Genomic DNA, 16,117 nt, shown 5'->3' with positions numbered 1-16,117 from the left:
ACGTATCATTTGACTACAAAAACTGACCTTATGAACCTGGCTACATGGCAGCTAATTGGGTAAATGTGTCCCATATTTATCCAATAAGCGACTTAATTTTTAAATGGTACTAAGGGCCCCAAAAGGAGGCACGTTTTTTTCCCAGTGTAGTAAATTTGAAAAAATATTAAAAATTGTCCGGGGTCCCCTGCACACCTGGGGCCCCTGGGCTGCAGCCTAGGCCAGCCTGTGCATTAATCCGCCTCTGTTCACAGTCCACTGGTAAAGAAACAGTGGTTCTGTACAAGAGAATGAATATAAGATAAGCAGCCATTGTGAACAGAATATATTCATCCAGGTTTCTTGTTTTTCTCTTATTTACTTATTTATTTATTCATTATTAAACCTGCCTCTGTAGATGCCCGCTTGTTTATTCAAACACACGTCACATGGACATTTCAGGAGAATTGGAAAAGACAAGCGGGGGAAAGGAGAGCAGCAAAGGCTTCTTATGTAGGCAGCCAACCTGAATGTGTCTGGAAAGAATCTAAGATTGCAGAAAAAGACTGCTGTGAACTTGCAAGCAAGAAATTAAATTCAAATAATAATAATTAAAGTATTTATGATTGTGTGTGTGCGTGTGTGTGTGTGTGTGTGTGTGTGTGTGGGTGATTTCTTGCCCTATGAGCGCTAAGGGTTTAAACTAAATCTCACCCTCCCAGAGGTGAAGTTTTAAGTGCTTGTAGAAGATCCTCTGAGGCATCATAAAAGCTTTGTGAAGAGAGGAAAATATTTCCAAACACTGAACACAAGGACAGAAGTAGGTGTGTATTTGCAGAAGAGTGTGTGTGTGTGTGTGTGTGTGTGTGTGTGTGTGTGTGTGTGTGTGTGTGTGTGTGTGTGTGTGTGTGTGTGCGTGCGTGCGTGCGTGCGTGCGTGCGTGCGCGCGTGCGTGCGTGCGTGCGCGCGTGTGTGCGTGCGTGTGTGTGTGTCCGCCCGCAGTGACTCTAGACACACAGCTGACACACAGCATGTTCTCCTGAGAGTCTGGGTCAGTTAAAGGCTGTGTTGTAGAGGGTAGAGGATTGAAATGTGTGTGTGTGCGTGTGCGTGTGCGTGTGTGTGTGTGTGTGTGTGTTACACACGCAAAACCAGAGTAGCGCTCCATTGATGTTAGTCTGCAGCTGATGTGTTAATAATTTAGGCTATTTAGGGGTCAAGCAAGATTGATGAAATGCACCTTGAGTGATTTTAAATAATCACAGGGGTGTTAAAATGGATATTTTGCATGAGAGAAGAGGAGACCACAGTCACTAGAGGTCATCTAAATACACATTTTAGCAAACAAATACTGTTATTTTTCTGTTAAGGAAAGGGATGTGTTCAGAGGTGACACTGCCACAGAATAACAGGATTAAGCAGGCGTGATCATGAGCGGAGCGGTGCAAGGTTTTTCTCTCTCCATTCTCTCTCAGCAGAGACTCAGCAGTCATGCCTAATCTCTCCCTGCCCAAACAAAACACACACTATTCCCATGTTGTGGTCTGTGCGAGAGCGTCTTTATCATGTGACTCTGCTTGTCCTCCGTCCCTCTGTGCTTCTCTTTCTCATTATGAAAACTATTTTAACTCATTTAGAGCATTGAGGATTAACAACTCAAACCTGTAGGGGTTTTTAAAAAAACAGCTGTTATGTCATTTTTACCTTCCGTTCACAAGGTTACGACTGCAAGAGTAGAAATATTATTTGATGTAAATTTGTTTAAATGAGCAAAACATTCTGTTCACATTTACACGACAATTGCCTTGTGGCTATGCCAGTGGTTCCCAAACCTTTTCTGAATACCTCCCCTTTTGTTAGGTAAAAATATTTTCAGGCCCCCCTTTCTCTTTGTTATTATTAGTGAAGCTGAGGGCGACATGAGCCTCATTATATTTACTTTTCTTTGTTCTGGTAGTTGTGACGTTTAGTGTCATTGTCTACCTACGACAGTCCTTTCACAAAGTTGCAAATGCTTTGATAGCTGTTTGGGGACTCCTGGGCTAAACAGATTGCTGTGTCCCAAAACGAAGGGCAGAAGGATGTGGCATTGTCACGGCACCAAAATCCTCTTAGGGTGGAGGCCGGGGCAGATGGTTTGGTGTTTCAGTGCATGTGACTTTGACTTGCTCTACACATCAAGCTAGTTCCTGCTTACAGCCAACATTTCCTACGCAGTGACAGGAGTGTGTGGTTGAAGCATAAGTTGTTATATTTGACTCAGTTTGCGTCTGGCTCTTCTCTTTCTATTTCAATTTCTATTAAGCTATAATTGTGCACTTATGTGGATAATAGCGAACACAGAAACAGATTTTTGTTTGCTAAAAATTAACATATTCCTTACCTGATAATAATTGTAAAAAATATAATTTCTGAGTTATAAGTATATTTTTCTGTGCTAAAATCTAATAAATCCCAAACTTTTAAGCTATGATTAGACTGTTAAGAATCAGCTTTATATGAGGGTGCCTTTACAAGAGGTGAGACGCTCACACACACACACACATACACACACACACACACACACACACACACACACACACACACACACACACACACACATACACACACACGCAGCTCCTTCCATATTATTATACTGAAAGAGCATTTGTTGTTTGCCACACATGTTGCCAAATAATAACCAATCCATTAAACCCTTCTCACCTCTCTGTGTGGTCAATAACCCACTCAAATGTTTTTCATAGTGACAGCAGACTATAGTGGATTTAAAGGAATTTTTAAATGACTTCTTGATTTCTTGCACCAAGACAGCATCTTAGAGAGGCTTCTAGGCAGCACCAGCAAGTGCACATTCGATACTGTTTTTATTCTTTGAGAGCGTTTAATGACAAGCTCTTAACAAATTGCCAACCAGTGTGGGTTTTTTTTTTTATTCTTATTTGCATAATTCAAGCCCTGCAAGCAAAATATAAATGACTAATATTTCAAGGGCACTCACTTGTTTTAATGTTTCTGCTCTTTTTCATTTTATTTTATTTTGTAGAGATTCAAGTTGTTAACCGGTAATGAAAGTATGCTTTTGCAGACCATGAAGTTTTACTTCACAGCTTGCGGTTTAAAAGTTCACAGAGGTTTCGTTAAATCATCATTGCTCTAACGCCGGTATTTAATTCTCCAGCTCAACTTTCGTTGACAGTTGCGGAGCTCACAAACAGCCTGTGTAATTTCCTGTGGAGAGCTTCATCAAACTAAGTTTATTTGAAGAATCAGGATATGAGCTGTAATGAAGATAAATGGATTCATTTGATTTCCAATGAACATTCAATGGCTTCCTTATGCTCAATTGGAAATGATATTAGAGTACAGCCATTGACGAATTAAACAACATTACAAACCCACGGGTGTGTGTTTGTGTATAATCTGAATCCCGACCTGACTGATTGACCTGCCTCTTGATGCGCACAGCATTGTTGTTTGTGATGACACAAATTAAAGGTCCCATATTGTAAAAAGTCAGATTTATCTTTATTATAAAGCAGGTTAAGGTTCTATATAAAAACTGTGAAAATAAAATACTGTAAAAGTATCAAAACGCTCAATCCACAGAGAAATGCACACAGCACGTATTCAGTAACTGTGTCTTCAAATGAGCCAGCAGGACTTCTGTAAGATTGTGATGTCACAACTACTGTATAATATATATATATAGATAGAAAGGACCGTTACAGTCATGCTCCGACTGTTCAGAGCACATTGGGCATTTTCCGAAGGCAGGTCTCAAAGAGACAGGTGCTAAAACATTTCGAACGGAGGGTGGATACAGATATATTCAGACAGACAGTATGTAAAATAATGTGTTTTTTTAACATTAAAAGCATGTAAATGAACCGGAAGATAAGCATAATATGGAATCCTAAACATGGGCATTTGTGGGCCAAAACTGCATTTGCTTATACATCTGAAACATGCACCTCAAATTTATGGAGTGGTGTTAACAAGGTAGAAGCAATGTAACAATGGCCTGGTAGGGTTAATAGCAGTGCATCCATTGTAAGTTTCTAGTCCATTTTGCAAATCTTTTTCTCAGTACTCTGCTCATTAATAGATAAACTCAGACACACACATTAGCATGCTGTACCTCTTGCTTATTATATCAGATAACAGTGCATTATGCTATTCCCCTCTGCCCTTCTATTACGCAATATAAGGTCAATGTGAGAATGAATTGCCAATTGCCTCGCTTCAACTCTCATCTCATAACCAGGACTCTGTCCTCGCTGCTGCATTCTTGGTGTCGTCCCTGTCTGTTTGTGCATGTATCTGCATAACTTTGTCTATAAGCCTGCTTCTACATGGAATCTTAAGGTTTATTATTTAGTGTATCACAGCCATCAGGCACATTTCGGTGAGCGTAGAATGACATCTTAATGCAGATTTTTTTTCTCGTCCTTTCATCAGTTAAATTGTGATAAAGTAATTGCACACAATTCAAAGATTTCTCCGACAAGATAATATTTGATTGGCTTCCAACGCATTCAATATCTATCCAAGGTTCCCACAAAGAGTTTGAGTTTGTTCTAGGGGGTTTCTGCGATATGCAATTACTTGTTGTTTTCCTCCAGAAGGAATCATCCGGGGGTGCTACAAATGCCTGACTGTCACTGACCCTTCTGTCAATGTTTGAGAGCAATTTGGCTACAAGGCTTAATTATATTCTCTGGTAGTGTTGAACATGTTTATGTATTAGGGACTGTCATAATGATGAATAACTAATACCGAGAGACCAAGAGAAAAGTTGAAGAATCCAGCCGCCAAAACAGCAATGTATTCCTCCAAGGCTCAGATTAAGCAAATTCATATCAATCGTTGTGTTGCAATGCAGCAACATGTTCTGTATTTGTGTTTGCTCCAGGTGATGAAACTGCGTAAGTTGGCTCAGCAGATCGCAAACTGTCGCCAGTGTCTGGAGCGTTCCAGTGCCCTCATCACACAAGCAGAGCAGAGCCTGAAGGAGAACGACCACGCCCGCTTCCTCCAGACCGCCCGAAATGTAGCAGAAAGGTGGGTAATGTAGTGCTTTTATGTGGATGGTAAATATTACTTATAGTAAGGTTTATTTGGAGGTAGTTTTGTATTTTCAGTTGTAGTTTTTACATTATGCATAACTGGCGAGAGAGTAAAAAGAAAAAGACATGAGACACAGGAATAAATGCACTTTCAAACTATCAGTGGTAAGACAGAAAAATCTTTAAAATCCTGCCCCACAATGAGTTTGCCTTTTTTTCTATGAAATACAATCTTTGAAAATAAGGCTTCTGGGGAAATCAGCATGATATCAAACCTCTTAAGCTCCTTCAATCAATGGCAGGCCTCTGGTGAAAATCATCCATACTTCAAGGCCAGCTCTGCGGTTTCTCTTTCCACCTGCATTCTTCTGTAATATCTTCATCCATTTCCCCCCATCACTCTTTCTCTCTCACACACACAGGTCCGTGCAAAATCTGCCGCTAGCATAGCATCTTTTTATCTGGCCCAGACATATTTTTTTCAGCATTGGGCCAAGTCCTTTTATTTGTCAGCTAGTTTCTCTTCACAGAGGGCACCACAGTCTCTAGGACTAGCACTGTTCTGTGCCCTGCTCTGCACTGCTCTGTAATCCTTCCAGCACTGTGGTTCAGGCTGGCTCCTGCCACAGACGCAGATGCTCAAAGCAGAAGTAGGCACAAGCTGCCACGAAGCTGCACAGACTATGGAATCAGTGTATGTCTGGTTTTTCTGTGCTTTTAAGCCTCTCTGGGTTAACATACAACTGTGAGTTAGTGGCGGTGGTTATAATAGGGCAGGTTGCAGACATTGATGCTTTATTTTCTTTAATTGATATTCTATCTATCTAATGTTCTTTGCCTCCCTCTCTCTCTCTCCCATGTTTTTTTCACAAACTACTACTGTCTGCCACCTCTTCCCTCGTGTCACCTCACATCCTTCACCTCTCTCCTCTCATTTGTCTACCTCTTCATCACCTTTCATCTACTCCTCCCTTCCCCTCCTCTCATCGCCTCGTCCGATGTCTTGGCCCTCCTGTGCTCCCTCACCTCTCTGCCATTCCCCTGACATTTCCTTTCCTCCCATGCATGTCCTCATCGCTCTAAAGGGTTGCCATGGCCACAGCCTCCTCCCAGGTACTCATCCCTGACGTCAACCTGAATGAGGCGTTTGACAACTTTGCCCTGGACTTTTCCCGAGAGAAGAAGATTCTGGAAGGACTAGATTACCTAACAGGTAAGACTGCAGTATTTAGCCTTACATATGCAAAACATAACTTTTTAATTTTCTATATACAGTATATATATATGTATCCGTATATATATATATACAGTATATATATATATATATATATATATATATATATATATATATATATATATATATAACTCTGCATTTAAAGTTGTACTGTCCTTTGTCTTGAGGGGACATTCAATCAAAAAAGTTAACTATAGCCATTTACAACTTTTGTTTTTTACTATTAATCATGTTGTCAATTCCTCCACGTGTAGCTCCCAACCCGCCATCCATAAGAGACGAGCTGTGCACCGCCTCCCATGACACCATCACTGTTCACTGGACATCAGAGGACGAGTTCAGCGTCACCTCCTACGAGCTGCAGTACACCATCTACACCGGCCAGACAAATTTCATCAGTGAGACACTCAATCACACACACACACACACACACACACAGTATCAAAGACAATTAGATCACTGAGAGTCTTTGCAGCCAGACATGGCTAACACTGATTAGCTTGGGCAGTGCGCTGAACACATCAAAAACGGCTTTTTTAACCATTAATATTGCTCAAAATAGCACCAAACCTCTGCAGTAGCATGATAAGAGTCCCCACACATAAAACAAAATACAAACAACGTAGTTAGCGAACCCAGAGCTTACGAAATAAGACTTTTTTAAAAGCCTAAGCAGGAGGCTAGATCCGTGGCAGCCCAAACAAGTGCATCCATATTGCCGGGTATGCCCAGCTAATCAAAATTTTTATTTGATATTTAATCAATGTCAATACATTGCTTTCCATCTTGCATTGGTTCAGAGTTATGCTACATTATATTTACCATTATGTTGTAATTGTGACCACTGTTGAGCAAAAGTTACATAGTCTCACTTTGTGTCAGTTGAAATCGGATTCTATTGACTCACAAATGCACATGAATACATTTTAAAAAAAATGAGCACAAATATGTAAGAGGGAAATTTTATTATTAGGATTCACCCTAATAAGAGTCCCCCAGCAATTATCATGCAGAGATACATATCTGCAAAAAGAAACACACCATCATTACTCTCTTACAAAGAGAAACAAAACTAGAGCACCACAATACTTTAAGCGTTGCTCGGTCTTATTTTCATATTTTCAATATTTTATACAAACTGTGATGCATAACCTAGATTTTTTTATCTAGCTTTAGTCATTGTTGTCCTCCGTGCTTGTAAGAGTTAGAGCTGAGTTAACAAGACTTTTTTATAAAAAATAGGACATACGGTATGCATTATGAGAGGATGCTTCAAATATATTAACTATTTAGTATTACGTATAATATTTAGCTTTTTGCTTTAAGCTTTGCCTTAAGCTGATGTCTTTGGAAACAAGAAATGGAAAAATATAATCACTGGTACTTTCTTTTGACATCTTCCATTTTTCACTATACCTAAGCTCATTTTTGTTTCAGGCTTGTAAAGATATCTGGATTTATATTTGGGATATTTTTCATTTATGATCTACCAGTAGAGTTAAAGTTTTCTTACATAGTCTGATTTTCATCATTTATCCATCTCTTACTCTTATCCAGTGCTTCGGTTTTGGTTGTTACATATGTAATTAGTAGAGCTGAACATTTAGAGCTGTAATCATAATGCAATTATTAGGAGCAAGTGATTAATCTTCAGACCTAATTTCCGGATCCAATATCACCACCATGTGGCTGTCTATGAGCCGGTCTATGGTCATAATTAGTTGTGCCTAAATAGATTTTTGCCTGTTTTTCCATCACTGCTAGGAAATAGTTTCCATGTGTCCCCTTATTTCGCGTGATACCGGAATGAGCCATTTTGCATGCAACTGTAGCAGAATTTAGATGCACGTGCATATTAATGCTGAACAATTCTGCAAAATGTGATGACATTTTTCCTACGATTGAGGCTATGAGATTATGATACACTACATTTAAGTGACCTCTGTCATCACGGGTCTTTAGCCAAAAACAGCAGCAGCGAAGTGTGGCTCGCCGCAATGTGTTTAAAGCAGGAAGAAATTCTTTGTAACAGAATTTCAACATGTCACAGGAGGCACAGCACTCTATTTACGGATTGGCCGTGGGTGTTTTCTGGACGTAACCTCATTCTGCCTTACTTCACTCACAGATCTGGGATTGTTGATAGGAAAGTGATTTCAGGAGGCTGGGCCTTATCAAAAAACTTGCATTTGATTGGATAAACCACTTGTCCATCATCTTTATTGACGTGCTACTTCAACCATGCACATCGAAACCAACCCGTGTCGCTGATTAGAGCAACGCAGGGAAAAGCCTAACTCGGTCGGGAGAAGGGTGAAAACATGGTTTCCACCAACAAAAGCCTTCAGAGCCGTTCTCTTTTGTTCTTTTAAAGAAGAAATATTCGCTAGATTGGACAAAATGGATGAAATAGCAGCACCGATGTGGACGCCTGCTTCCTCGATGCAAGCCACCATTGTTGTCTGAAGACTCCATGACTGCTTCTCCGCTACGTCACATCTATAAAAACCCTGCCCGGCGGTCCCGATTGGCTCAACCATCTGAAATCACTTTCCTATGCAGCTATTCCCAGATGGTTGAGTGATGCTAGGGGGAGTCAAGGCGGAAGCAAGGCAGAACGAAATTCATCTGGCGATAGTCAGGTTAATCTGGACGCACTTTACGCCAAAATTTAAACTATCCCCAATTTTTTATTTGACTGCACCTCGCCGCAGATTCGAGCTGTCGCAGCTCTTTGCAGGCTGCACTTTGCCGCCATTTGGTGCTTTTTCAGATTTACTCTCTTAAAATCTTCATTCAAAGTTCCAAAGTAATTTTCCTGGACAGGATCTTTGGATTTACCGAAAATCTATCCCCCATTAGCTAATCATAATTGCAGCTGGTTTTCCATCACTGCATAAATGAAGGGAAAGAAAGACCACTGTGAAGGAGGAGAGGAACAGGAGATCAGGTGAGAATCAGAGTGGATAATGGTTACAGGGAAGGTGAAAATTACCACTTACTGATATGAGGAGGATAGGATTAATGTACAGTACATAACCAAGCATATTCACACACACACACACACACACACCTGTTCCTCTCCACTTTCCCTCTCCTCTCCTTTTTGATCCTTTCATCATCTCCTCTCCTCTCCTCTCCTCTCTTTGTAGCCTGACATTTCTCCAACTAACCATACAACTCAAGTGCCCCAGCCATTTGAAACATCAGGATACATTTCAGCTGTGATAGACTGAGTGAGTCAGATATTCAGCAGCGTGCTGCCACAGAGTCCTCAGAGAGATTCACACGAGACACTGAGAAAGAGAGAAACCCATTTAGCCTGCCACGCCACTTGAGTTTTTACCATAGCATTTTTCTCAAACTTTCCAAGTGGCTAAATGCTCCCACTTGAGAGCCATCATTTCCCTCGCTTTTTTTCCCCCTGGCCTCATGCTCAAGCATGGCTCTCCCAAGAGGAGTGGGGTCTTGTGAACCCTGCCTCTGCAGGTTCATCCAAGCACAGCAGCAGAAAATAGAATGAGCAAGTGAAACCAAAGACCGTGGAGAAAAGTAAGCAGTGTCAAGAAGCCAAATATGACTGCAAGTAAAGGTGTCTGCACTGTAAAAGTGTAGCTGCTGTATGTGGCCCTTTGCAAGTTGCGATGTCTATTGTTGTTGACCCACTGGTTTATCTTCCAGCTGACATCCCCAAAATGTGTGTTTTTCTTTTTACTTTGTAACCACATGGTCATAATCACACACAGACGTATAGTCAGTCGACTTTTATTTTATGATGTCGAGTGCTGTGATGAAGATCCAGAACGGTGATAGCGATCGAGAGAACAAGAGAGAAATTAAAACACAAGCTGATTGTAATTTCTGATGAATTTATCTAAAAATACTGTTGATTAGCATATGATTTCCCTTTGAGCCTCCAGTGTTGATTCACACTCTTCTGATGTTGTTCTTTCATTTTCAGACACTATCATTTGCTACATCCTAATCGTATCAATGTTAACACAACACTAAACAAAAGATAATGACGGCCGTGCATGATTTGTCACTTTTCGCTGCTACACATTTAATCAAATGTTGGAATTGATCTAAGGGTTACTTTACCACTTTAATGGTCTTAATGTACTTGCACTTGAAAAATAGTAATTTTAAGGGAATAGCTTGAGATTTTGGGAACTATGCTTACATACTGGAGTCTCCCGTGGTTACCAGTTTTTACACTATTTGTGTGGACAAACAAGACATAACGTGTTAATTAGTGAGCTTTAGAAGTGCTGGCAGGTGGATTTTGTTATCTTCCAGTCTTTATGCTAAGGTAAGCTAATTGCCTATTTGCTGCAGATTATCATTTAGTGCACAGAGTGGTATCAATCTTCTCATCTGAAATTTGGTACTGAAAGAAAGCAAATAAACCATTTTCCAATTGTCAAACTGTTGTTTTAAATTATTAAAAAATGTCAAATTAAAACAGAAAATAAATTATTTAACTAAATTTTAGATAGTTTGACTCCCTGATGAGTGAATTCTGTAACTTTTTTACATGGCATCCTCATCACATCCACAGCACCAATCTACCGTTTCTTTTAATGCCTCCCCTAATGGTCTATGGCTGATATTGATATATATTACTCTGGAAACCAAAAAGGTTTAAAAGCCAAATAGCCTCACCAGTTTCATATGCATTATGCATTTCTCTGCATTGCTCAGCTGAGTTGACTGTATCTGTCTGGACTAATAGAGGTCCATTACCCTGCTCCCACATACACATGACTTCAGCCACTTTATCCCAGTTTCCAATTTTTCCATTTCTCTGGGAGGCCTGCATTCACACCATACTGCTGGTTTCATCTCTCTTTCATGTGTATTCATAAGCACTGGCCTGTGGTGAAGTATTAACATTATTATCACAGGGAAAAGCAGTATAGCAGTGGGTGTAAGAAAAGCCCAGAGTTTCGTAACATCTCCGTACCTCCACAGGGAATATCGTGTAATCAGGATCAATCTGATGAAATGTTGATGAGGGTTCGGTCTTTGCAGGAAACTAGACTACAGTTTGTCTACTCAAGTGGAGGTACCAAGAGATAGATGCAGGTGATATTATTTCTTTTTATGCACAGCTGCTCTCTCTCACTCTCTCTCACACACACACACACACACACACACACACACACACACACACACACACATACACACATTCAGTCTGTTCCTCCTGAAGAAATGAGCAGCGAAGCACCTATACCCACATGCAAAAGTACACACAGTCACCATTAGCTCTATTGCATCATCAAAGACAACCCCCCCAATCTAGTCCCTGGATACTTTGAGTTTCTTTTCCCTTCTCATTCGTCCACAGACACAAACAGACACACACCCCTACTGTACTGTGCATACAGACACTCACATTTGATGTCTGGATGCAAGACACAAGCCGATCTATTTCCCCCGTTTCCTTTTTCCTTTCTCTTTTTTACAACGGCTCATTCGGTTACTGCTCAACCACACTTTAAAGTTACAACGCTCTCCAAAGCAGCAGCACTTGTTTAGTGTCAGAAAGTAGAAATAGCGGTACTGCTGTGTACTGACCTAATTTAAGCAGCAAAAAAGGGAGAGGTTCTATGCAGATCAAAAGCTTTAAAAATGGAATGCAGCGTGAGGACCCTCTCCCTCGTCTTTCCCCTGTATCTCTTTTTGAAAGCCCACCTAACATTGTAGCCTCCCTAATTTCGACAGGAGGCGGCTGAAATGAAAAGTGGGGGGCATTATTCTTTACAACAAAAGACAACTCTCTCAGTTGAACAACATACTTGCTTTTTTGAGAGGATTTCATTGTTGACGGTGCATACCTATTTTGTAGGAGAAAGATGAAATAAAATGGATACTAAGTGGATCGTGTACATGGCAGGTGTGAATAAGCTTCTCTTAAACTACTTCACTTTTTCTTTCTTTCTCATCATGAAGGAAGAACAAAGTCCTCTACTGTCTCTTCTCTGTCTGAGAAAAAGCTTGTGGAAGTCGACAGAAATGTACAGATGCAGCCTTCACTCTAACTTTAACAGTCCCCTCCGCTCATTCATTCTTAAAGCCGCCTCACTTTTAAAGGCCTTATTTGCGTCCCGTAAAGTATTTATATTTACAAGCAAACCCTTGGCTATTACTTATGCATGCTGTTGCCATCTTGTTCAATAATTCACAAGGCATACTCACCAGAAGGGACAAGGAGGGCATGGCCCTCAGAGCTCTCTCCCTTTCAGGATTTTTATTTCCCTGCGTATTTGCAGGGAGGGGAGGGAAGATAAGACAATGAAAAGGATTGTTATTCTATCTTCAACTCTACAAACATTAACTTTAGCTGTGGTGCTACTTAACAAGATGCTTTGTTTGTTTTGGCAAGGGTTCGTTTGAATGTGTTCAGAATTGGTGGGTAAAAGAATTGTTAAGCCCGGCTGGCGTGTTTGCTCATAAAACAACTCTTCTGTCTGTTTTTTTGTTGGCACATTATTGCGGTATCACTCTGTTAGTGACGTTAAATCATTGATAACTCATTAATATTAATCTGTGTTGTTACAAAGACAATGTCAGTAAAGTTTGCTCAAAACACAGCCCATGCACTGACAGTGGCAAATTTCACACCATGTTTCACGCATGTTTGTTTTTTCACACATCTACAGAAGCACAAATGCAGTAACAACTGTCAAATGTGATTCAAATACAACAGCCACTTTCCACAACAACCCCCATCTTAAATGCACACCTGACACCTTGTGTTGAAACAAACACCACTTTATAAAGTCATACGTGGTGGGTCAGATGAGAGGAAAATAGCAGTAATGTTGGTGTGTAAATTCATCCATGTTAAGAGGCCAAAAAGAGCCCCATTATAGAAGAGCGTCTCCTCCGCCTTGAGCCGAGATTTCCTTTTTTAGCTTTCACAGTCGGCTGCAGCTGAGCACCTGAAAAGACTGTGTTTAAAACAGGTGACTGCAGAGCTAACCCAGCCATTACTAAACCCCTTTCTGACAGCCACTTCAAATCAAAGCGCCCACCAACTGGGGTCGTGTTAGTTTTGCTCACGTTTCTATATATTTGAACGTTAAAGGTATCACACTCTTTTGCCCTCAGGCACTTACTATAGACATTCTGTCATATTGTTTTTAATGGGTTATAGATTCAGCTTAGTAAACACACACTATCGCCTCAGGGGAGCGCGCCATGATAAACCAGGATGGAAAGGTAATGGGCTGCATCTTTATGTACACATAAATGTTGCATAACATCGTGAGCAATATGGTCTCTGAAAATTCTTACAGTGTGATGTTTGGAGAAACAATAAGATACTGCTCTGGTCAGATAATTTTGGGGGAGAATTTTTTTTCTTATTTTCTTTAGAATATTACCGAAAAATATTGTCAGGGGGACTCACCATACTTACCCTGAAAACATCAACAGAACCGGGTTACTCATGTTATGTGTGTGTGTGTGTGTGTGTGTGTGTCTGTGTGTGTGTGTCTGTGTGTGCGTTTCTGCCAGGTTTGTACAACTCAGCAGACAGCTGGATGATCGTACCTAACATCAAGCAGAACCACTACACGGTGCATGGCTTGCAAAGTGGCACCCGTTATATCTTCTTTGTCAAGGCTATCAACCAGGCAGGAAGCCGCAACAGTGAGCCAGCCCGCCTCAAAACCAACAGTAAGTGAAAGCTAATGTGACACCTCTCCTGCTTTTCTATGAATATTTACAGGCCTTGTTGATTTTGAATGTTGATGTATTTTTTTTTCTTTTTGTCTGTCAGCTTGCAACATAATTTACTGGTTTGTCTTATCAAAGGTTTTCCCAGGGGAGTTATCTTTGATTTGTTAATACGTGGAGGACAAGTAGCAGAATTATAACTAATTAAGATTTAATTTGGATTAGTAGAAAAATATGTGGCAATTCTTTTGGTTTCCATCCAGATTGTTACATTTCCTGTCCAGATGGCAATGAGATGTATATGAAAAGAGGAGCCTGAAACAGCACCTGTAGTGCTTGAGAGATTTCTGTCACAAACCCGTCATTGCATGTTCCATAAACACGTCTCTGAATGATTTTAGTCTATAAATTAACAAGTGTTCATTTTAGAAATGTATCATTTTAGGCTAATTTTAACACAACTGCAAAGCTGCAGTGCATGTGTCCGACTTGTTGGACACATGCTTGTTCCAGATGTAGATTTTGAAGTGTGCAACACTTTGTCCCTTACACACAGATATTGATTTGGCTCAGTTACTACCACCACTGCTGGCTTAACTGTGGTCTGTCCAGCTATTCCATGTTCTTATCATTTTTACAGCAGCAAAGTGGGCAAATGGTGCAACATTACCACCTTGAACAGGCTTATAGGGGATATAGAAATCATTGATTCTATTCAGGAAAGTGGGCTGTCATTGTCCATTGTGTGATGTGTTAAATCAGGAAGTTGCCAGAGAATCTGATATAAACGGTGACTTTTCGTTTCCGTCTTTCTTAACAGAATATATAAGATCAAACCTCAGATCTGACTTGCATTGGGTTAAAATGATCTTAAGTGCTTGAACGTTACTTGTCAGGTTGTTAAAGCTGTAAAGCAGAGTGTGTAGTAAACCATTTCTCCTATTTAGTTCTACCCCATAAGCATGCCAGAATACTTCCATTATGAATTTAAAAACATTCATCCGTCCACAGTATGTATAAGTCCTCATTTCCAGTCTGCTTTCTTTATGTAGACTTCATGACTTTTATAGAGAATTGTGGCTTTTGCATTTATTTTCCATTTGCCAACAAGGTCCCAATATATTCACTTGCTATGAGAACCATTGTCTGTTTTTTTAGCTTAAATCACACAATATGAGCAACGTGTTCGCACTCCCTACTCTAAATAAGGCATCCTGGCCCTCAGCATCTGAAGCCGACGCACAAGACACTGTTAAAGGTCTTTATGAGACCCACAATAAGATGACCAAAAATCCACCTTGACTTATTTTAACTTATTTTAAAGTCAGAATCTGTAAGTTTTGAGAAGACTTTTTTCTAGCGGCCTCTTTAGCGGTAAGTTGTAATTGCAGGCGAGCCTGTTCTTTCAGATCCCTCCATCTTATCATATTCAGGGTCCCTATGTGTGATGACTTGTTTGTCTTGTTTTTTTGTTCTTTTGTAAACTTAATTGGAACACATTCACCTCTCTACTTCCGGTCTGTCCCCTATATGTTACCTCTTAAATTTATACTTACACACACACACACATGTTCCTATTACTCTTTTGCCCTTACTACAAGCCTGACTCAGAAGTTGGAAGATCCTGATTTCCGAGTACGAGTGAACGCAGCATAACCATCAGTGACGAACGCGGATGACAGACCAACCGCTGTCACCAGTGTCACTAGCATGGCGGCACATTTACATGTAGGGAGGGAATGCCGCCGCAGACACTCAGATTGGAAAACTCAGCAAAGAGGGAAGTAGAAGTGCTTTCATTATGCTGGTCATACAATCAATTTACATTGTTTTAACTTACTCTTTGATAGATAGATAGAGACAAATAACTACATGAAAATCTTATGGATTATATCTTTAACTTACGTTATTTACGCAACCTACATTAGTTGAGCTAGGTACATGACATACTGAACTAACATCACATACGTAAGAAACATACTTATTTTAAGCCAAACCACATTTTTTTCTAAGACCTTATCAAGTATTTCTGTCACGTAAACCTAACCAATGAAAAATTAAACCAAAGGTACCCAGAGTGTTAAGAACCTGAGGGGTGCTGACCAGGCAGCCATATGTGACCAGTTGGGAGTGATAATGTATCGATATGAGA

General features: G+C 40.3%; 1 protein-coding gene across 4 annotated transcripts in view; it reads left to right on the top strand.

Moving 5' to 3' along the window:
* mid2 (midline 2) overlaps positions 1 to 16,117 on the top strand; it is a 159,244-nt gene that overhangs the window by 120,494 nt on the left and 22,633 nt on the right. For all 4 annotated transcript variants that reach the window (XM_083914915.1, XM_083914912.1, XM_083914914.1 and 1 more), the window contains 4 exons: positions 4,892 to 5,040; positions 6,131 to 6,258; positions 6,534 to 6,677; positions 13,804 to 13,965. In XM_083914915.1, coding sequence (XP_083771041.1) covers positions 4,892 to 5,040; positions 6,131 to 6,258; positions 6,534 to 6,677; positions 13,804 to 13,965 — 583 coding nt within the window. The remainder of the gene's footprint in view (positions 1 to 4,891; positions 5,041 to 6,130; positions 6,259 to 6,533; positions 6,678 to 13,803; positions 13,966 to 16,117) is intronic.

The sequence above is a fragment of the Echiichthys vipera genome, assembly GCF_963691815.1.
Source record: "Echiichthys vipera genome assembly, chromosome: 6".
NCBI classification, from domain to species: domain Eukaryota; kingdom Metazoa; phylum Chordata; class Actinopteri; order Perciformes; family Trachinidae; genus Echiichthys; species Echiichthys vipera.
The sequence above is the reverse complement of the archived record's forward strand: the minus strand, read 5'-3'. Positions and strand labels throughout refer to the sequence as shown.